Here is a 21,969-nt window from a genome sequence, read left to right on the forward strand (position 1 = left end):
GGGTGTGAGTCTGCCAGTTTCCTATTGAAAACATCGAAACTTTCGGCAGTTAATCTTCACTAATTCCACTGATTACTAAAGCATCCGAACTGATTGAAAAAAGTTGAAGTATGCCTTTTCTAGAGGTTATCCTCTGGAATTTCGGGTGCCCATCTGTACTGGTTAGCCTGCTGATCCTCTAAAAGCAATTTACAAATGATGGCTTCAGTTTCCCATAAATATTTGAAGTTAGTTAGCTCAGGGAAAAAGGTTCACAAATCTAGAAAAAATGTTTTTCAGCAAAGCCCACGATAATGAGCAATTGTGAGTTTTTGTGGACTACTTTGCAGCTTACCAATCATTATAATTTACATGATCTCTTTGGTTGAGAGACGACAGCTTCATCAATAACTTTCACTATGTAATTCCTGATGATCTTTATTTGCCATCTTTAATTGAAAGTAAAGGTGGAAGGAACCTTTCTTTTCCGCTTAGATTTTGGGTGATGAAAAACTAAGGACTTATAAAAAAAACAAAAAAAACGTACTTCTAAATCTACTTTAATATAATAACAAGCACAACATAATAGAAACATTTTAATTTTTTATTCCCAATATGTACTTTTTATTCTTCTTACTTCTAAGTCCTATCAAAACTGAACAATAACCAAAACAATGTGCGAGATCACGCTACCATCACAGTTCTATATTTTAGACGCTAAAGCTTTTTTAATTATAAAAAAAATTAAAACACTATTACGGTATTTTATTTTTTTTTTATCGAAACTAAATTTAACATAGAACAAATCAACATTTAAAAATTATACTATTAACATGTACCTTACATACAGGTTAACGCTGTTTTTGATTGTAACGTTTCAAACAATTTTGCTCTATTTATAAAATTATCTCTATTAATAATAATAAAACATAATAGAAATATTGAACTTATAATTATTACATTATGATAATTTTTGGGGGGGGCTAATTGACGGCTACGGTCATTAGACAAAAATGGTTTTTTATTTTATTTGAATTCATGTTTTAGAGACTATTACAAGTTATTTCAAAGTACAAAAATATGACAACCTCAATAATCTTGGATTAAAAAAATAAATATTGCAAAAAAAAAAAAATCAGGTATGAATTATTTATACGACCTTCTCTTTCTGTAACCAGTCATCAAGATTAACGAGAAATAAAAACTTAAGCACAGATCAAGCATCAAGTTTGTTTACCATCCATGCAGTAGACCTAAATAAAGATGGAACATCCGAAGAGAAAAAAAATAGTAAGTAGCAGGCTGAAATAATCTTCGGAAGCATTACGAAGGAGATATTTAGGCAGAAGTGTCAACCAGTCAATAACTAAATATTGTGAATCTATTACCCGCACAATTTGAAATAAGTTTAAAATATATGTTGTTTAGAAGAAAAAAAAGTTAATTTTCTAGAATACATTTCCATAAAATGTTTTCCTATGGTCACGCAGGAAAGTAGGTCTTCACCACATGATTTAGAAGAGCGGTAGGTACCTTTCGACATTAACTTATTTAACAGAGAATTATTATATTAGAATAGCGTTTAAAATTCGATTATAAAACTTGAATTTTTATGAATTTTAGTAATGTCGAAAACAACTAAGTAACTAAATTAATCTCGCCTTTGCTATTTTTTAAATTTAAATATGAGCATGTTTAAAAGTTAATATTTGGTATTGAAACGTTTTCGGACTTATCAACTGCAATTGTAATGTTTTTATTATTTTAACGATATGAGATATTTCAATTTGAAAGTAGCGGTTTGTATACACTAATTTCTAATATAAAGTCGACTCTCGATAAATCGAAATGCAAGGGACTACAAGAAAAATTCGAATTATCGAGACTTCGAATTATCAAGAAGGGGGGAAAAAAATCGAATTATTAAGAGTTTTTATTATGTATATTGAAAATACGTATGAGCTTACCTAAGTTTTAGACATGTACAGCCTCAAGTAAAATAGTAAAAATAATGAAAACGACAAAAAAATTACATATGTATTAACATTTCAATAAATAATAATATACATATGTACCTAATTAAAAAAATGAACAGTTTTTTGTTTCAATGTGGCTTGACTTAGTCAAGTGACTTAGAATTGTAGAAAGCGTTGATGGTGGAATATTGAAAGTTTTGGCGATATCTTTTTCTTTTCGAACCACTTTCCACGGCCGCGATAATTTTTTTTTTTTTGTGGGACACAGTAAGGGAGACGTACTTCCCATCGTGACAAACTAGGAAAGAGAATCGGAAAGTTAAACTGGGCTGAAAGGAGGGAAACATTACGCAGGAAATGAACAATAAGCGGAAAATGAGAAGTAAACATTACTAGGGAAAATTCGAATTATAAAGAGGGACATGCGGCCTCGTTCGAATTATAGAGCCTTCTCTCCCCCTGTTAAGAAAAGGATTTCGAATTATCGAGCGTATATAAATACACTGAATTTTTTCGATTTACCGAAGTTAGCAGCTGTAGAGTTTAAATTATCGAAAAATTCGAATTATCGAGAGTCGACTGTATATCTGAATTTATAATTGTTTACTTTAAAATATAACATACGTTAATGATGAACATCACTTAATTTCATTCTGGCGCGGTTGAAGAATAACTTTCTTTTTTTCACGCAAATCACAAATTTCATGTTTTAAACAGTTTTTTTTTTCTTTTAAGGAATATGAAATTTTGAACTATCCAAGTACAATTCAGAACACATTGTCTCCAATTGTTTAGATCAAATGAAATCTTGAGTACCTAGTTCTTTTCAATCTTAGAGGGATCCTTTATAGATTACACTAACCTAATCCTATCTGTAATCGTATCTAATTTAACTAAAAACCGAAATACGATTTGGTCATTGCTTATGTTTTTTGCGCTCATTGAAATGCACTTATCTTGGAGTGCAGGTACTTATACGTCATACAGCCTAGGTCCCTTGAACTAAGTTTTCATATGTACAGTGATCCCTCAGTTATCGCGGTTAATAGGGACCAGAACCGGCCGAGATAAGTGAAAAACCGCTAAGTAGTGACACCTTCTCATTTTTAACATACGTACATTTTTAGTGTATGTATATTATCAATAAGTGTATATGAAACCACATAAGTTATCATTAGAACATTAAAGAATAGTTTCAAACATGTGTATGTAAGTATGTTTTTAGAACTCTTTTATTTAGATTTTGAATTGTGTGGACACTCCCTGCTTTCTGCTGGCGTGCGAGCAACTTTTCGCGCAATAATTCCTCAATTTTGAATTTTTGAACAATCCGCGATGTACTGAGGCCGCGATAAATGAACCGCAAAGTAGCGAGGGATGACTGTATACATCATATGCAGTAGCGTATGTAAATAAATATTTTTTTAAATCCAAAGCCTTTGTTAGCTTTAATCCAGTCTCTGTCAGAAAGTTCTCCAATTTTCTTTAGTGTTAGTCCATACAGACAATCTCTGCGCCTACACACGTATTGAATAGACTCTATTCAACTAACAGATGGTTCTTATTCTCGCCATTATTTCGAAAATGGTGCTGGGGCTAGTTGCCATTCGATCGTAGTCCAAACTCAAGTTCTCAAGCCATAATAAAACTGCAAGAATGTTCTCAAATATTTTAGCAATTGCTATTGCCATCTTCAAAAAGATAACCTCTCATCTAGAATACAGCAGACATCCAGCAAACTTTACATAAAAACTCTTCACGTTTAAAGAAAAATTTACGTTGGACATTTAAGTACTTCAGTAAGAGAAAATCGTGTAAGATTCCATACCAGATTTTTTTGTTCTTCTGATTTTATCCGGGATTTTACTTTTAATTCAGAGTCTATATGGTTACAACTGGTGCTAACAAGAGCATCATTTACAGGCCTCGTTGAATTGGTATTTGTCAACAGAATCTTATAAATAAACTAGTAATCCATACATTATATAAAAATGTTTAAAAGAAAAGTTATAAATCTTATTAGTAATAATAATTATACACAAATATCAGAACCTAACAATTCACCATTGTTTTCAGTCATATCTTTTAATGCATATTATATTTATTGAATTATTGTTATTATTATCACCTTCACTATTAAATCCTTATCCATCCTAATTAATATTACGTACAATAATAATACTTACAGATAAAGTTCTAAAATAAAACATCCAACTTTTATAATCAACAATGCTAATTCCAGATATGTATGGCGCTTAGAATGTTAAAATTCTCAGTGCAATTTTAGAAGCATTTCAAGGGGTTCCTGGTGTACTGTCTATGTCCTGATAATGGCTTCCTTTAAAATAAAGTATTAACATTTATTTGGAGTGATGAGTGACAGAAATGAAAAAAAAAAGAAGTTTTTGGGAGAAGTTCTTGGATTAGGACAGATGGAATGTTGGATATCGTTGTCTGAAGTTGAAGTTAATTGTATTATTATCACAATGAAAAATAAATGTTTTTTCTTACCGAAAGTGTTTGGAAAATTGCCAGTACCACCGTCTCTTCTATAGCGAATTTCATTTCTTAGAATGCTTAAAGTGACTGGACGGATTAGTATATTTATTATCGCCATGCAAGCACTCATTTTCACACCAATACCTGTAATACGTATATTTAATTTTAACAATAAAATAGAAATAGGTGTTATTTAACTAACGCCAGAAGCAATCACTCAAAAGTTTTTCAATGCTTCAGAAAGATCACCAAGTCCTTATTACTGGTTAAAATGAAACACCGTCAGAAAGCATGTTTTCACTGAATGCAGAAGTTAAATAATACCGAAATCATTTCCATGGATTGAACACTTTCTGAAAGATTCTAGAAGGAAGAATTTACGCACTGGCCATCTAGGGATAGGTGCAATATGCCTCTCTGGATGCAGTATCTTTGAAAACAGAACTCACTCCTTATTTCTATAATAATAATAATAGTGACGAATACAAATGCTAAGTGAAGATCACGCGAAGTCCCTTACAATGAATGACCAAAAGTTCATCAAGTTACATGAATCAAATCAATATCCGGATGTAATAGCGTTGTAGTATATTAACCACTTGAATGATCAAGAAACCCTTGTGTTAATTTGTGATAATCATAACCCTCTCCTAAGCGTTATTTTATAGGCAAATACATTTTATCATTAAATTAAATACTTACCACTTCTCGGGAAAAATATACTGACTACAAATATGTCCAGTACAAGGCTGATAATATTCACAATCTGTGCCTAGAAATATTGTTTTAATTAAGTAAGAAATATAAATAATAAAAAATAAAGATAACTGTTTGATTTAAAAGATGAAATAGATTCAAATAAGTAAATATTTACTGTAACATAAACCCTGTACTATTATTATTAACAAAATCAGTGGATTATTATTTTCTCTTTTACCTACAAGCCGGGGTGTTTTGCGTGCTTGTCGATTTTTTGAGATTTCCCCGAAACCGGCTCCAACGAGTTTTTCTGTACTTGATAAGACTGCTTGCATGCTTGTAGATATCTTACTTCTAATTGAATAATTCTTCACAGGAAATTCATTAAAAGAAGGGTGAAAGAACGTATTTTTCCCCTATTTCGCAGAATCGTAGGCCTATCGTATATTACTGAGAATTAAGAATATAGGCCAAAATTCCGGCATGTAGAAAATCTATTTCACTATTCTCTTAAGATTTATAAAAAATTGATATCTAATAAATTTAGACTCAAAATATCTGATTAACCGAAACGAATATATTTAAAATAAGCTCGCAGAAATGAAACTACATTAGTACATATTCGAGTTTCCGTTCACCTTGGATGAAATAATCAAAGTCAAAGTTAGTGTTGAATGCTCAACGATTATACGAGATTATTAAAATAATAAATAATTAAAAATTTAGGCTTTTGAGTTGTACAATACTCTTATAATCAAAACAATGTGGTATTTTAAATGCGACTTATAATAATTTTTCAATAATTTAGTTTTTCCGTTCTTTCCGTAGAGTCTAGAAGTCCAGATATCCAAACTTTAAACTGCTGAAGTGGATTCTCTTACCTTTATATATCTTAATGAAAATATAAAATCTTTACAATGGCAAAACTTTTCTGTGTATAAATGTATGGTACAATTAAAATAATTTTCTGTTAAATGTGTAAGACATTTTATATTTACCATCTCCAAAGGTTCAACATTTCCTTTAGCAGCAATTCCCCAAAGTAGCAATATAAGAAATAAAATATTATAGAAAAAATAGGCACTTGGGCTCCAATTTGTTATTAAGGCCCTGTAAGTTAAAAATAATAATAATCTCTCGAAATCTGCAAAAATAAAAATATTTTCTAACTGGACAAATTTAACATACCATGATAGAAATATTAGATGGCCATAAAATGCACCCTGCAATGAAAAAGTTTTCGATAAAATTTGGTTTAATTATTTGTATTTATTTAAATTAATTGTGGTTCTTACACACCTTTAATGAGACGTTAGGTTCACGGAAAAAATTTTCAAATTGGCTGGCTTCCATTTTAATTTTTAAACTAACTCTTGTAATGCTTTTTAAAAAAAAAACTCTATAGAACTTCCCTAAAAGATACCATTCACTGATAGATGAAACACGTCACTTTGTTAAAAAATTTCATTTTATTCCTCACTCAACCAATAAAGAAAAAAAAATCAATTGATGATGGCATATACGATAAAAAAGTGATAACTATTTGAAGTAAAGATAAAAGTAAATACGGCTTAAACCAAAAATTTTTTTTTGACTGTTGTCGGCCTCGGCTTTACGTAACATACAAACAAAACCTTCTTATCCAGTATTATGTAACCTTTTCCAATCGATCCAAGATTATCTATCTATCGATAAATCGCACATGTATTTGATAGTAATTCATTGCAATTTGTTCGATAAAAGTCTGATATACTAATAACCGAATGAAGCCCACTCAAAGAGATGTTGGATTTGTTTGTTATACTGTATTGACACTTTAAAGAAAAGCCCACCTTTCCGCCAGAAGTGGCCTCAGTTGAATTTTGAAAACGTTGAAGTAGAAGTTATAGATTTGTTATTTACAAGTATATTACGCAGTTGCGAATTTAAGATTAAAGGGGTGAAAAAAACCGTATTGTCTCAAGGTGCACTGTCTTCATACTACCATTACAAAGCGCAAAGGACAGACATCTGAAACGGCTCTCATCCAAAAAAGATATTTGCCTAGAGAGAAGAGATTCCAACCACGGGATGGATCTTGTTAGCACTTAACTTAGCTTGTTGATCATTTTTTTTGTTTCTCTGTATGAATAGAGTTATATAAATTATATACACTTACAATGAATATATATATATATATATATATATATTTACATCTATCAACTGTCGACTCATTTTAGACGGCGATGCAAGAGCCAGGTCAGATGCTCTTGAATATATGTATGTATGTTCAGCAAGCAGTCTTTCTGATATTAAATCTGCTTCGAAGTAGCTGCTGCCTCTTCCAAGTAAAACGGACCAATTCAGCCTTTCCCCGATCAATTCAGAAAATACTACAGTTCCAGCCTTTTCTTGTCGTGGAGTCGCAAAGCCTTCTGCATACAAGTGAGTATAATTGTCTAGGTATCTTACAGCAATCATTCTGTCGCTCTCAGCTTTCAGTCCGACATTCAAGAAAGTATTTTTCCTATTAGTTATGTAGAAGATAGAATATTTAATAAGTGCAAGAGAGAATAGGTGTCTAACGAAAGAGTAACCAACCAGTAGGTAACTAGTTGGTAAGTTTCTTAAAACTGCGTAGCCTGGTCAAGTATCTTGTTCTTAAGCCAATAACTAGCGAATAGATATTTGTTTCAGGTTCTAGGGGACCTTCTTACTGGCACTACAGTTCTTGAAATACCTTGGCCTGACGAACAATCGAATTCTGTGGAGGTCTTATGCTTTTTCTCCTCGTTTAAAAATGGGATCTTCCTCAACATTCTGCGGCCAGGTATGTCTTTCTTTTAGCCTTCGAATTCCTTGCCTTACAGTCTGTTTATAGGAATCATTTTTAATTTCTGGCAGTCTTTTTGACTGACCCAACCGTCTCAGCCGGGATGTTTTCATTATGACCACAATGTCGCGTTTCCGAAAGAAGGCGTTGAGGTTTGCAATAGTGCGAATTCTCCTTTTGGGCCATAAATTTGTTTTATACACTTTATTGCGAGAAAAAAAGACATTTCTAGAGTTTCAACTTTAAAATGCAATGTGAATTATGGAGGACAATACTTTTTGTCCAATACTTATCATTTTAATTCGATGATAAATTTAAAATCTACCTGTAATTATTGTCGCGATAACATTTTTGAAGTAAAAATAACCTATTTAAAGCAATCTATTCGTAATAACGAATAAAATTTTTAAGTGCTATCAATGATTCGATAATAAAAAAACAATCTGAAAAAAACATAAATATTTTTAGTACAATATATGTACCTACTCTGATGGCCAGTTTATTATGCTCATAAAAAGTATTATGATACTTCATTTTCCTACCTTTTCAGATTTCCTTGTTATGTCTGATCGATTATTGCTGCATTCTAATTTAAGACATCAAGATGAAGCTCTACTCTTTGGCTGTTCTAGTGTCAGTTTTTTTTACATACTCTTCAGGTAACTCGAAATATTTTGAATATTGAAAATTATTAAAAATACTGAAATATATTGTTGGAAATTTTCATTTTTGTTTAAATTGGAAATAGACACTTGAGTAACTCGTGGAATGAGTGGTTTCTAATTAATGGTCTGTGAAAGTGTGACAAAATCTTTCAAAAATGAAAAAATTGGAGAGAGCTCTAAAATTTGAGGTTAAAATTTTGGATTTGACCTCTAAAAATCTATCAAAATTTCTCTATCGAACCTTAAAGTTGATTTTTTCGATTTTCCAACAAATGACACGTAAAGATTTTCATTATAATTAGTATACTTACTGCACACGTATAAATTTATTTTTTTTTGAAAAAATTTAAACATTTCTGAAAAGGAGTGTAATAGGGGGGGGGGCAATCAATATAAAATAAAATGTTCGACCACTCCAATTTAAATTTAGTCAAAGAAGGATCAGGGGTGGGGGCCACCACCAACACTTAAAATACCCTTATGTAAAAAATATAATTAATGTTTATTCAACAATTAAGGAATAAATGACGTTTACAATGCACTTAACAAAAGGAATAGTCTATATCACAATTAAAGAATAAATGACAACTTACAATGCACTTAACAAAATGAATAAATTCTATATTTAATTCCTTCTTAATTACTAGACGCAGTATTGGGGATAATTATTTAAGGAACAATTAATATAACGACAGAGTTCTGACTCTCTTTTAGCGCTAATACTAGGCACGGTATTGGAAAGGATACAGTTTTGACAATGCATTAAATGTACAGGGCTGTGCACAGGGAATTCTCTATTCTCTATATTTACAAATACCATACAAGGTATCGTGGCATAAATTATTATTGGAACCATCAGAACCCCAGACGGGGATGGCAAGTAATTTTCTCTTAATAATGAATGTACAAGACTTACATACATGTCAGATACAGAAGGTACAATAAATGATAACAATATGGCCCTTAAAGTCCAATTCTTAACAGACAATCTCTCCTCATTAGCACTGGCACATGTTCCTCCGGCGGAAGGACGCCATCAATTTGGCGGACCGACGCACAGCACACAAGGTCACTCAGCAGTTCCGTCTCTGTTGAGGTGCCCAAGGGCAACTGATCAACTGAACTTCTGCCTTGCACTGGCCACTATCCCCGCTATGTCCAAACAACCAATGCTGCCAACGGACAATTGACGCTCAAAGAAAATTCTGGTCAAGGAGGGCCGCAACTCCTTGCGAGGATCCAACAATTTCCCTGGAAAATTTGGAAAGTGAGGAGTATTCGCAGGAAAATAAATAATAATCCAAATTAATCATTCATCGACAGCATTACCGAATCAATGAACTCTTCTTTCAATTTCAATTTTCAATTTTTAATTCAAAGGGTCCTAAAACCTCCGGTTTCCGGAGCGAGATAGAAAAAAAAAGCTACACTACAGCTACCGTGGAAAATAATGAATTAAATTAATAGTTATTTTCAGCATAAAATAGTAATTTGCTTTATTGTAGGTGATAAAGAATCGGACTTAAAGGAATGCAAAACACTGGCGTGTCCGATGCATTGGTTGCCTGTCTGTGGAGTAAAAGAAAACAAATTTAGGACATTCGGCAATAAATGTGATTTTGAAAGAACAAATTGTTTTTCTAATCCAAGTAAGTACACAGGTTTTTTGAATATTGAAAGAAAATTCTTCGACAAATTAACGCTTCTCATTGGCATTTTATCCCACTCATTAGGCAAAACACATTTCGGATTATTCGGATTTATGTTGCATAATTAGACAAGTTATTTTTTTTTTTTATTTTTTAATAAAAGGGAAATTCCTTAAAGCAAAAAAATCTCGACAAATGTTTAGACTTAACAGAAGGCAACTGCAAACCCTCCCTTCTTTGGAACAGCTTATATCATTTCAGCATTTTTATAATGGTTCGGGTCCAGATTGCAAAGAATAGGCGTTAAGATATTTTCAAGGCGATCAAAAATGTATAAATTCATCATCTATCTTATGGAAACAAGTGCTCTTAGGTGCTGAGTGGGTAATGCTCTGAAATTAATCCTCTTTGAGTGGAGTTCCTGTTCTGTCTATTGAAAGGCGTTAGTAACCGAGTATCGGGAGAAGTGGGTATGAGAAAATTGTGACACCCCCAGCGAAGGTAATATAGCGCTAGTTTAACCAGAATCAAACGCGCAAAAATTCATGGGAAAAAAGTAATTTATTTGAAGTGTATCTCCCCCCCCCATATTTTCAAAGAGAAATTCGGAGAAGGTTTATTATTATATGATGGATATCTGGTTTGATGCAAGTGTTTTGACCCTTAAGGTTTTTCAAACCGGTTGGGAATTCATGACAAGAAATTGCAGATTTTTGGCTAAATCCATTATCTTTTGACTTCTTCGGGAATACTGCAGCATGATCTGATAGTTGCGTATTTCAATAATTATGATTTTATAGTACGAGGGTCGTTTGAAAAGTCCGTGCAAAAATAAAAACTACTTAATTTTTTGGGGTAAACCTTTTTTATTTTTCAACATAGTCTTCTTTTAGGCTTATACACTTCGTCCAACGCTGCTCTAGTTTGTTGATCCCTTCCGAATAATAGGATTTGTCCAAGTCTGAAAAATCAGCCATTCGTTTCTGCAATCACCTCCTCGTTTGAATAAAATCTTTTTCCCGCCAGCCATTTCTTCATATTGGGGAACAAATAGTAGTCCGAGGGAGCCAAGTCTGGAGAATAGGGAGGATGTGAAACGAGTTGGAACCCTATTTCCATTAATTTTGCAACCACAACTGCTGGTGCGTTGTCGTGATGGAAAAGGACTTTTTTGTGGGCCAATCGTGGGCGTTTTTCTTGCAGCTCGGTTTTCAAACGGTCCAATAACGATGAATAATATGCACCTGTAATAGTTTTACCCTTTTCCAGATAGTCGATGAGGATTATTCCTTGCGAATCCCAAAAGACAGTCGCCATAATCTTTCCGGCCGAAGGAACGGTCTTCGCCTTTTTTGGCGCAGATTCCCCCTTGGCAACTCATTGTTTAGATTGTTCTTTGGTCTCAGGAGTGTAGTGATGTATCCATGTTTCATCCACAGTGACGAAACGACGCTTAAACTCCTGCGGATTCTTCTGGAACAGCTGCAAACCGTCCTTGCAACACTTCACACGATTTCGTTTTTGGTCAAGCGTGAGCAATCGCGGCACCCATCTTGCGGATAGCTTTGTCATGTCCAAATGTTGATACAAAATATTATGTACCCGTTCATTCGAGATGCCCACAGTACTAGCAATCTCACGCACCTTCACTCTTCTGTCATCCATCACCATATCATGGATTTTATCAATGATTTCTGGAGTAGTAACCTCAACAGGGCGTCCAGAACGTTCAGCGTCACTTGTGCCCATATGGCCACTCCGAAAATTTTGAAACCACTGATAAACTGTTCTAATCGAAGGTGCAGAGTCACCATAATGTTTATCAAGCTTCTCTTTAGTCTCCTGAGGCGTTTTGCCTTTCATAAAGTAGTGTTTAATCAACACACGAAATTCTTTTTCGTCCATTTTTTGAAAATCACTCGATTCAAACGAATGCCAAACACAAAGAAATAGACCGATCTGGCTGAAACTTGGTGTATGTTCTTCCAAGAGATGCTACTAACTAAACATAACCTCGATACGCGCCAGTGGTGCTATCTCTCTGACTTTGCACGGACTTTTCAAACGACCCTCGTATATTGTCCTCTTCAGGGCCTGGATATTAAAAAATACAAAACAATTTACAGAGTCAGTAACATAGAAAAAAACAGTAAAAATCAGTAATACAAAAATAAACAGTAAAATACACTAAAATCTTTATAATTATTGAAACTTACGTAGCTCTGCGGGTTGGTTGAGTTACAGAAAACTAAGAGCCAGAAATGGAGAAGCAGGAATATATATACAGATATAGCGGGACTTACACGGGGATTTTGGTAATTACAATTGGACAGATACAATAGACTAATTACAACAAAAGAGTAAATACAATAAATATTGGGAAATTTCTTTAAACAACAAAAACCATTAAACACAAAACACAGGAGAAACCAAATAACCCTTCTGAACTAAATAACAAATAACCAAAAGATTTGAAGTAAATTTTTAAAAAAAACAGCAATAATTATGGTCAAAATTTGGATATCTATTTATTTTTTAATGATAAAATTGTAGCAGTTGGCCATATTCGACGTGTCCGTCCTAAAGTTAACTGTGTTGTTCTGTTTTACTATGTGGCACATTTCAAGAAAATTTCGCTTATACTGGTTTTCTTCCCTATCGAGTACGGTCACATTCTGAAAGTCAAAATTGTGTTTATTGTCAATGTGGTGTCTAAGTAGCGCGGTGGAATTGTCGTCTTTTTTTGTCCGATGGTACACCCTTGCCGTGAGATACTGACTTGTCTGGCCCAACGTGTCGAAACGTTGGCAAAGAGATGAGTTGTTTTATTTGACCGATTCCTCACAAATCATCCATCCTAAGTTTAACAATTTACGGTCAAGATACCAATACTTATCGATACTTATAATACGGTGTTTATCGAGCAACTAATTAAATTCTCCATTGTGTAACAAATAATATAGAGTGTTTAATCGACGTAGAGGGAGGAAGGACAATTAGACATAATATTTTAAATTAACAGTTAAATAGGGGATGGAACTAGGTGGGGGACACCACCACTCAAAATACCTTTTATAAAGAAACAAATATTTATTAATTTTGACAATCGGGAAATCTTAAAGCTAGAATTCAAAATAATAAAAACCTTTCTTGACAAACGGGAAATCTTAAAGCTAGAATTCAAAATAATAAAAACATTTCTTGACGAAATAGGAACACATTAGTCTATGGCGTATTATAAAGTTTGAGACTTACATGAGTAGGCATTACATTATTTTCTAGAATGGTCATGACCAATTATAAAAACTAAAACATCCAATGGATCCAATAGATTACTATAGTGATCTGATCACGGCACAAAAATTCACACCTAACCAGAAGAAGCCCGAAAATCTTTTCTGATGCTAAGCACAGAGACACCGGCAAAACACACATTGAAAAACGACCCAACAACTTTTTATGAAGTCCAAGGACAACTGCCTGAGCCAGGTCACGTACGCAGTTCCTTTCTCCCTACAGACCTCCAATGCAGCCAACCCTCCACTTCATCATTCTAAATTTCCCACAAGGGGGGCCGCATCTCCTTGCGAGGATCCAACATCCTCCCCCGCAGTGGACTCGCCAGAGTTCCACTTACTGATTTGGGAGAGGGCACAGCTTCCTGACAGGGCGGCTGATAACTCCAGACGCCGTCTTCACCTCGGCCACCCTGGCCACGTCATCTCGGCCATAATGTAATTTGGTGATCCGGCCTAAGGACCATTGCAGTGGAGGGAGGTTGTCGTCCATAATCGTGACTATTTGTCCTTCTGCCGCTGGGAAAGAGGGCGAATGCCATTTGATCATTGCCTGCTGATCAAGGAGGTACTCCCGATGCCATCGTTTCCAAAATTGGCTAACAGTGAATTGGGCCATTGCCCACTTAGACTTGAGGGCGGTGCGTTGGTTCAGGGAGTCACTAGTCGGAAGAGCAGTCATTGGACGCATAATTAGGAAATGTCCTGGCGTTAAGACTTGTAGATCGTCTGGCGACGACGAAAGGGCTGTCAGAGGTCGTGAATTTAAAATAGCCTCGACCTGGCAGATAATGGTGAGAAGACACTCCATTGTGGGCTCTTGCAGGCCCAAGGTAACTTTCAGCAAACGTTTCGTGGACTTGACCGCTGCCTCCCATAGACCACCGAAGTGGGGTGCTCTTGGTGGGATGAAGTGCCACTCGACTCCTCTTCTTCCGGACTCTCGTAGGATCGACTCTTGACATTGGGAATCATTCAACAAGGCAGATACTTCCTTAAGTCTCCTGGTAGCGCCGACAAAATTAGTACCATTGTCAGACCATATGTGACTAGGCATGCCTCGCCTGGCTATGAATCGGTTTAAGGCGGCTAGAAAGGCCTGAGTCGTGAGGTCAGTGACCAATTCTAAGTGAATGGCCTTTGTCGAAAAGCAGATGAAGATAGCGAGGTAGCATTGGAGGACCTTGGCGGACCGAAGTGACGCAATTTTTACGTTGAAGGGGCCTGCGTAGTCAATACCAGTAGTCGTGAAGGGTGGTGAGGCGCTGGCTCTTCCCTCTGGCAGTTGACCCATAATGGGGTTGAAAGGGGATGGTTTAATGCTGAAACATTTATTACATGATGACAATTGACGTCGAACTACATTTTTTCCATTAGTGATCCAATATCGGTTTCGGAGAAAGGCATGAGTGGCGGTAGGGCCTACATGGAGATTGGATACGTGAGCGTCTTGAATTACCAGGGCCGTAAGGGGATGTTGCTGAGGCAACAGGGCCGGGTGTTTATTGGACTCAGGGATATTGGCTTGTCTTAACCTTCCTCCAACTCGCAATACTCCGTCGGTATGTATGAATAAGCCTAAAATTCTGACCAGGCGTGATTTAGGTCTGGAGGACTGGGCATCTTCAATTTCTTCTAAAAATGAATGTCGCTGAGCTCGAACAATCAGGGCACGCAGGGCTTCACCGCGTTCTTTGACCTTTAATGGGCCTGAGATGTGGTGGGCTGAATTTCTGGCATTGTGGGCGAATCTTAGACACCAGGCAACCACGTTGATAAGCGTATGCAAATTGGAGAACTTGGATTCCAAATCCTCAGGGGAGGAGACTGCGATCGATACATTAAGAGCCTGGGAGCGAATTTCTGCCCCCACTATTGGGTCCGACAAATCTGCATTTACTTGTCTTAGGGGCCATGACTCAGGGTTCAATTTTAGCCAAGGAGGGCCTTCCCACCACAAGGGGTGGTTTACCAACTCCTGTGGCTTTAGCCCACGTGAGGCACAGTCCGCAGGGTTCTGCGATGAAGGGACATGAAACCATTGGGAAGCGGGTACCTTTTCTAAAATGGCAGCCACTCTATTGCCTACAAACACCTTCCAATGTGGAGGTGGGGTAGCGGTTATCCAGGCAAGAGCTATGGTAGAATCGGAAAAAGCGAAAATGTTTGGAGAGGGTATCTGAGGGAAGAGAAGACTGACTTTATGGAGTGTGAGAGCCAGGAGATGAGCGGCACAAAGCTCGAGGCGTGGGAGCGTAACAGGTTTCATTGGAGCCATTCTGGCTTTAGACATGATCAGGCTGATGACTGTTTCCTCAGAAAGTGACACAAGGTACACTACGGCTGCATATGCCCGTTCCGATGCATCAGCAAAACCGGTTAAATAAAATTTAGGAGTAGACAAGGACAAGAATCTAGGGATACGAATATTTGAGAGTTCCGGAAGGGTGACAGCAAACTGAGACCATTCTTGGATAATGGATGAAGGTAAAGGATCATCCCAGCTAAAGGAGGCTTGACAAACGACTCGAAATATTGCACGAGCAAAAACTGTTATTGGGATTAACCATCCCAATGGATCAAAAACTTTTGCGATCTGACTGGCTAATTGTCTTTTAGTTTGAATATTGGGGACTGAACGAATCAAAAAATGGAAATAGTCTTGTGAGGGGTTCCAACAGAGGCCAAGGATTTTTAATTGTGACTCCTCGTCATTCTCTAGACATACGGAAGACATTGCTGGGAGAAGGTGGTCGAGAGGAATTTTTTCTAACAGTCGAGGGTGATTGGCTGCCCATTTTCTGAGCTCGATTTGAGCTTGACTTAGTAACCTTATGAGTTGGTCTCTCGATTCCAGGGCCGCTTCAAAAGTAGGGCCGCCTCCGGAGACGTCATCGACATAAGTACGATCCCTAAGGATCTCTGCTGCTTGGGGAAAGGAATTCTGCGAAGTGAGGGCTAACTCTTGTAACACGCGACATGCTAAGTAGGGCGCTGACGTGGTTCCATACGTGACAGTACACAGTCTGTACTCCTGAACCGGTTGACTGGTATCAAAGCGCCAAAGGATACGTAATAGGTCTCTGTCTTCAGGGGGGTGCAATATTTGACGAAACATTTGACGAATATCGGCTGTAAATACCCACCTGTCAACTCTGAATCTGGTAACAACCTTCCAGATGTCAAGCTGTAATCTAGGGCCAGGGAGTAAGAGCTCATTGAGGGAAACGCCTGATGAGGACTTCTGAGAGGCATTGAAGACAACTCTGATCTTCTCCGGGGGGTCATCTGGGCGATGTACCGCGTGATGGGGTATGTAATAGGTAACTTGACCCGACTTTAGGGGAGGAGCTAGCTCCATGTGTTTCGACTCTAGGTAGTCTCGCATGAATTCGACATAGGGAGGGCGAAGATGTGGAGACTTCGCATGGCGAGACTCAGTCTGAAGAAGGCGCTTTAGAGCAACCTTTCTAGACTCGCCGAGACAACAAGGACTGGTTTTGAGCGGCAGTGCTACTGAAAAGCGACCATCAGGGAGTCGAGAGTGAGACTTAGAGAAGCACTCTTCGGCCTTCAACTCCTCTGGCGTAAGGGGAGAGACTTCAGATACTTCCTCCAGGGCAAACATTTTTTCCATGAGGCGGGACAGGACCTGATCGGGGGGATGCTGACTTGGTTGGGAGGATTTTACTGAGCTGAAGCGGAGTACAGTAGGTTGGATAGAGACAACCGACACAGGATTGCATAAGGAAGACTTAACAGGCAAGGTAGAATTTTCAGAAGAAGAAGCTTCCGCTGAAATTGTGGTAGGAGGAAAAGACTCAGAATCCGGGCTGGTAAGAATTTGTAGCGGACGCCGCGTTCTATTTAAACGTTGTGGTTTTGGAGGAGGGAGCGGAATGTCTAAGGTTGGGCGAGCACATGGCTGAGGAGTGACTTCCTCTTCGAGGGTTGACAAAATTTGAGCAGAGGACGAAGACCGGCTAGGAGTAACTGACTGTTCTGGTTCCATGATAAGTTCAGGGTTATTACGATGAGCAACTGGCTCAGACTCATACTCACCAGGAGGGGTGCTGGTTGGAGTCTTGTCTTCAGGATTAGACTCATTATTAAGTACCTTAGAGGGGATTAAATGACCATACTTATGTTTAAATAATATTTTATAATAGGTCCGATAAAGTTTGGAGTTAGACATGTGGTTTTGGACAGAAGGGTGAAAACGAACCCTTTTAACAGGTAGCCTTTTCAGGGGACCAGACATGACCCAGCCAAGGGTTGTCAATCGTGCGTTAGGGGAGCCATTTTGTGAGCGAATCATCTGACTGAGATCGAGGGCATCAAAGACCGAAGCTGAAAATACCACGTCTACTGGGCTTGGTTCATTGAAAGTCGGGTCGGCTAAATATTTATTTGCTAGGTGTACCCAATCACCGACAGGAAAATACGAGGATGGAGCATCCGGAACTGTCTTAGTGACTACGCGAAAGGGAACTTTAAGTTGGGAAAATGGCGGGCATTGTTTTAAATTAGTTGACACAAAACCCACGACCTGGGTGGCAATATTTCCTCCTATTCCTCGGATAGCACCTGACATGGGAGAATAACTCAGTTTACATTCTTTGGCGAAGGTTGCTGACATTAGATTAATCTCACTGCCTGAATCCAGCAGGGCACGAGCACGATACCACTGGCTATCTCCTCCAAGGAGATACACCATGGCAGTGGGGGAAACTGACATGTCGGATGGGAAAGACTTGAATATTGATTTTCGGGAGGCTTTCGTAGCATGACATAAACGACAATGTCTACGACGACAGAAGACGACACTGGATAAGGGAGGGGTATCGTGCCTGCCAAGAACCTATAAATCTGACTGGGGGGTTGGTGCTGGATGTCGGCCAAAATAGGTTATGGGAAGGACAGGGGATATGCTGCCCGAGGATGATGACGTAGGTCTGGAATCAGAGTCCCTGACTGACAGTAGAGGCTCAAAGGAACTGGGGGGAAGGAGTGGGCGTTTGGGAAAAGGAGGTGAAGATCTGGATTGAGAGGGTGAAGAGGCTTGTTTGGAAGAGGACTTAGATTCTGGAGGCGGACATGTCCTCAAGGACATTAAGGACGGCAGGTGGGAGGCACTTCGTGCTTCTTGGCATACGCTGGAAGACTGAGGAGGGGGGTGCAAGGTGGTGTGGTGCTCGCCATGACATTTGCCACACCCCACCTGGCAGGGACAGCGGGATACTTGATGATATTTAGACAGGCAATTAACACACAGGCGTTCCTCCGCGACAAAACTCCACCTATCCTTGCCAGACAATTGCAAATATCTGTCGCAGCGGGACAACCGATGTGGTCCCCCACAAAAGTAGCATCGGATTGAAGAGACTGAGGAGGCGGGGGCGCAGGACGTAGAAGGCGTGGAGCGCCGAACTGGAGCCGGGGAAGGGGTAGGTGAAGGCCTCCTCGGTGTGCGGGGGACAAAACTGACTGACTTGGGGCGATACGGTCTAAACTGGTTTGGCGAAGGGACCTCCACCACCTGTGGTTCGTCGACCGGAGGGGCAGGACCGGATGAAGGAGTAAAGGGGGCGGAAGCCTGGCTAGGACCAGACTGAGCAGATGAATGCGACATTTTCTGTAAGGGGACCAGTTTAGGGGAAAACCTGTCTTCCTGCTGCTTTAGAAAGTCCAATACTTGACCACTGCGGGGCAATTCGTCAAAGGAACCAAGGCATTTCTTCCGGAACTCCTCCTGAAGGCCAGGGGACAGGACAGACAGGGAGACATGACACAACAAGAAGTCCAGGGGTTCAGGGATGTCGCAGTGGTCGAGGAGAATCTGTCGCCCAGACAGCCAAGCGATGATATCTTCCATGCTGGAGCCAGCGGCCGGGAATTGAAGGAAGGCTTCCAGCATGGCACTAGCAATTCTTAGCCTCCCCTCATACCGGCCGTCTAATGTCTCCCAAGCGTAGAGGTACCCGGCCTCCGTCAGGGTGGCATTCTGAATGATCGACAAGGGTGGACCCCTCAGGCAAGACCGCAACGCCTGAAGTCGCTTGGCAGGTGAGAGAGCCAATTTATGGACCTCCGACTGGAAGGTCCGTTTGAACTCTCTATATGATAATACTTCCCCTCCAAACACGGGAATTCTAGGGATGACCAGTTCCTGAAGCTGTCTCCGCGCCAACTCTGACACAGAATCATCGGGAACGGGACTGGGCGGTGAGGAAGTCGGCACATTTTCCATCATGAGGGGTGTAGCCAAGGCAGGGAGGACGATAGACAAATGGGCGAGCTCTGCCTGAGCATGACTGGCAGACAGTGCCAGGGCTAAGGGACCACTATCCTCTGGCGCCAACAGTCGAAGCCACTCCCAGGCTTCCCTGTCCACAGTCTGGGACAAGGATTGAAAGAGAGCGGAGAACTGTTGGCACCTTGCAACTCTGTCTGGGGAATCCAGGTCCAACAACTGAACACTCCGAGCCCACTGGTCCAACCTGGCAACGAGGTGCCGACATCTGATAGCATTGAGACTCTCGCTGGCCTCAGGTTGGGTGGAAGCTCGGGGAGTTTCCTCCAACGAGGGGGAAACCGACGGGACTGGCGAAACAGGGGGAGTGACTTTCTCCAGGGACTCCTCCATGATCCTAAAATTGGACACAACTAATAACTCTTGTCGACAAAAAAAATACAAAATACAAAATATAAATACACAATACAAAAGATAGTATAAATTTGTAAAACAGTATAAATTTAAAATAGTATAAATTTAACAAAAAACAAATTAGTATAATTATAAAACAAGTTGAACAAGAACTTGACAGAACAACACGGACAAAAAAAAATTATATATATAAACAAATGAAAATTACTATAAGTCTAAACAGAACACAAAAAATTATGTAATTATTTATTTAATAGGTATCTTGAGTGTTCCCGGGTTTCGGCACCATGTTTAATCGACGTAGAGGGAGGAAGGACAATTAGACATAATATTTTAAATTAACAGTTAAATAGGGGATGGAACTAGGTGGGGGACACCACCACTCAAAATACCTTTTATAAAGAAACAAATATTTATTAATTTTGACAATCGGGAAATCTTAAAGCTAGAATTCAAAATAATAAAAACCTTTCTTGACAAACGGGAAATCTTAAAGCTAGAATTCAAAATAATAAAAACATTTCTTGACGAAATAGGAACACATTAGTCTATGGCGTATTATAAAGTTTGAGACTTACATGAGTAGGCATTACATTATTTTCTAGAATGGTCATGACCAATTATAAAAACTAAAACATCCAATGGATCCAATAGATTACTATAGTGATCTGATCACGGCACAAAAATTCACACCTAACCAGAAGAAGCCCGAAAATCTTTTCTGATGCTAAGCACAGAGACACCGGCAAAACACACATTGAAAAACGACCCAACAACTTTTTATGAAGTCCAAGGACAACTGCCTGAGCCAGGTCACGTACGCAGTTCCTTTCTCCCTACAGACCTCCAATGCAGCCAACCCTCCACTTCATCATTCTAAATTTCCCACAAGGGGGGCCGCATCTCCTTGCGAGGATCCAACATAGAGTTTCTTTTTATTTCTCACTAGATGGTACTTCACCGCAACAATTGAGTTCAGTGTACATTGGGTCGTAGAATGTAATCAAAGATATGGAGGAAATTTTCAAATTTTAATCACTGCGAAGTGAATTCTGTACTTTCGATATGTATTCAGACTAATTTCATTAAAAATTAATAAAGTAAAAACTTTAGAGGCAAGCTTATATTCATGGAGATTGCACTATGATTATTGTTCACTATGCACAGTTTTTTTATCATTTGTATTGTTTCAGTGTACACTTTCGTAAATAAAGGACGATGCGAAGAAAGACAGAAGAAAAACAAGGGTAGATTTTAGGGTGATCACTTCGTAAATTAGAATTAATACGTTAGTGACATTAGAAATGATGCGTCCTATTTATTGTAAACTTTGTAATATTACAAATGTAACTTTGGTAAGAAGTAAAAATTACTATATTTAATATTTTATACATTTCTTGCCACATTTTGTGTGTTTGGATATAATAAAGTAATAAGAATGAATTTTAGTGAATCCTTCTTTTTGACTGTGGTTGTATCATCCATTTTTCCCCTCTTCTTAAAGCTCTAACAAAAGAAAGTACAGATTTGCTTGGAAATAAGTTGATGAAACTTGATGGACATCGTTTTGTCTTTAGTTGAAAAGAAAGATTTGTATTTTAAAATAAAGGTTAAAACTGTCAGGTAGGACAGTTGTATAAAAGTTTGTCGTCAAAGGTTGCACGAAAAAGCGAAACGTTAAAAAACACCCAACTTTGACGAATCTTTTTCTCTATTTCTATAAAAGA

The 21,969-nt window shown here is 38.2% G+C and overlaps 2 protein-coding genes across 3 annotated transcripts; one reads left to right on the forward strand and one right to left on the reverse strand.

Annotated features, from left to right (window-relative positions):
- Positions 1–523: 523 nt before the first annotated feature.
- LOC141458281 (type-1 angiotensin II receptor-associated protein) lies at positions 524–6,812 on the reverse strand. The gene is made up of 6 exons (XM_074136045.1): positions 6,453–6,812; positions 6,342–6,376; positions 6,152–6,263; positions 5,157–5,226; positions 4,467–4,598; positions 524–4,293 (listed from the first exon to the last, which is right to left on the reverse strand). The coding sequence occupies exons 1-6, from the start codon at positions 6,504–6,506 to the stop codon at positions 4,250–4,252; spliced, it is 447 nt and encodes a 148-aa protein (XP_073992146.1). The 5' UTR covers positions 6,507–6,812; the 3' UTR covers positions 524–4,249.
- A 923-nt stretch (positions 6,813–7,735) lies between these two features.
- On the forward strand, positions 7,736–21,689 carry LOC141458283 (turripeptide Ici9.2-like). Of its 2 annotated transcripts, XR_012460862.1 has the most exons (5): positions 7,736–7,750; positions 7,830–7,962; positions 8,516–8,624; positions 10,136–10,279; positions 21,436–21,689. XR_012460862.1 is itself a non-coding variant. In XM_074136047.1 (4 exons), the coding sequence occupies exons 2-4, from the start codon at positions 8,570–8,572 to the stop codon at positions 21,498–21,500; spliced, it is 264 nt and encodes an 87-aa protein (XP_073992148.1). In that variant the 5' UTR covers positions 7,820–7,962; positions 8,516–8,569; the 3' UTR covers positions 21,501–21,682. The 2 variants fall into 2 exon arrangements, 1 of the variants encoding a protein (XP_073992148.1); XM_074136047.1 differs by lacking the exon at positions 7,736–7,750 and having other exon boundaries at positions 7,820–7,962; positions 21,436–21,682.
- The last annotated feature ends 280 nt before the right edge of the window (positions 21,690–21,969 follow it).

The sequence above is a fragment of the Rhodnius prolixus genome, unplaced genomic scaffold, assembly GCF_049639745.1.
Source record: "Rhodnius prolixus isolate KJV_2025 unplaced genomic scaffold, Rpr scaffold_5, whole genome shotgun sequence".
Taxonomy (NCBI): domain Eukaryota; kingdom Metazoa; phylum Arthropoda; class Insecta; order Hemiptera; family Reduviidae; genus Rhodnius; species Rhodnius prolixus.

Excerpts from the sequence above, each read along its gene's own strand:
- LOC141458281 (XM_074136045.1), bottom strand. The coding sequence starts at position 6,506 with ATGGAAGCCAGCCAATTTGAAAATTTTTTCCGTGAACCTAACGTCTCA. Across the intron at positions 4,599-5,156 it reads TATATTTTTCCCGAGAAGTG|GTATTGGTGTGAAAATGAGT; the intron begins GTAAGTATTTAA and ends TACGTATTACAG. Across the intron at positions 4,294-4,466 it reads CAATTTTCCAAACACTTTCG|GAAGCCATTATCAGGACATA; the intron begins GTAAGAAAAAAC and ends TTTATTTTAAAG.
- LOC141458283 (XM_074136047.1), top strand. The coding sequence starts at position 8,570 with ATGAAGCTCTACTCTTTGGCTGTTCTAGTGTCAGTTTTTTTTACATAC. Across the intron at positions 8,625-10,135 it reads TTTTTTTACATACTCTTCAG|GTGATAAAGAATCGGACTTA; the intron begins GTAACTCGAAAT and ends GCTTTATTGTAG. Across the intron at positions 10,280-21,435 it reads AAATTGTTTTTCTAATCCAA|TGTACACTTTCGTAAATAAA; the intron begins GTAAGTACACAG and ends GTATTGTTTCAG.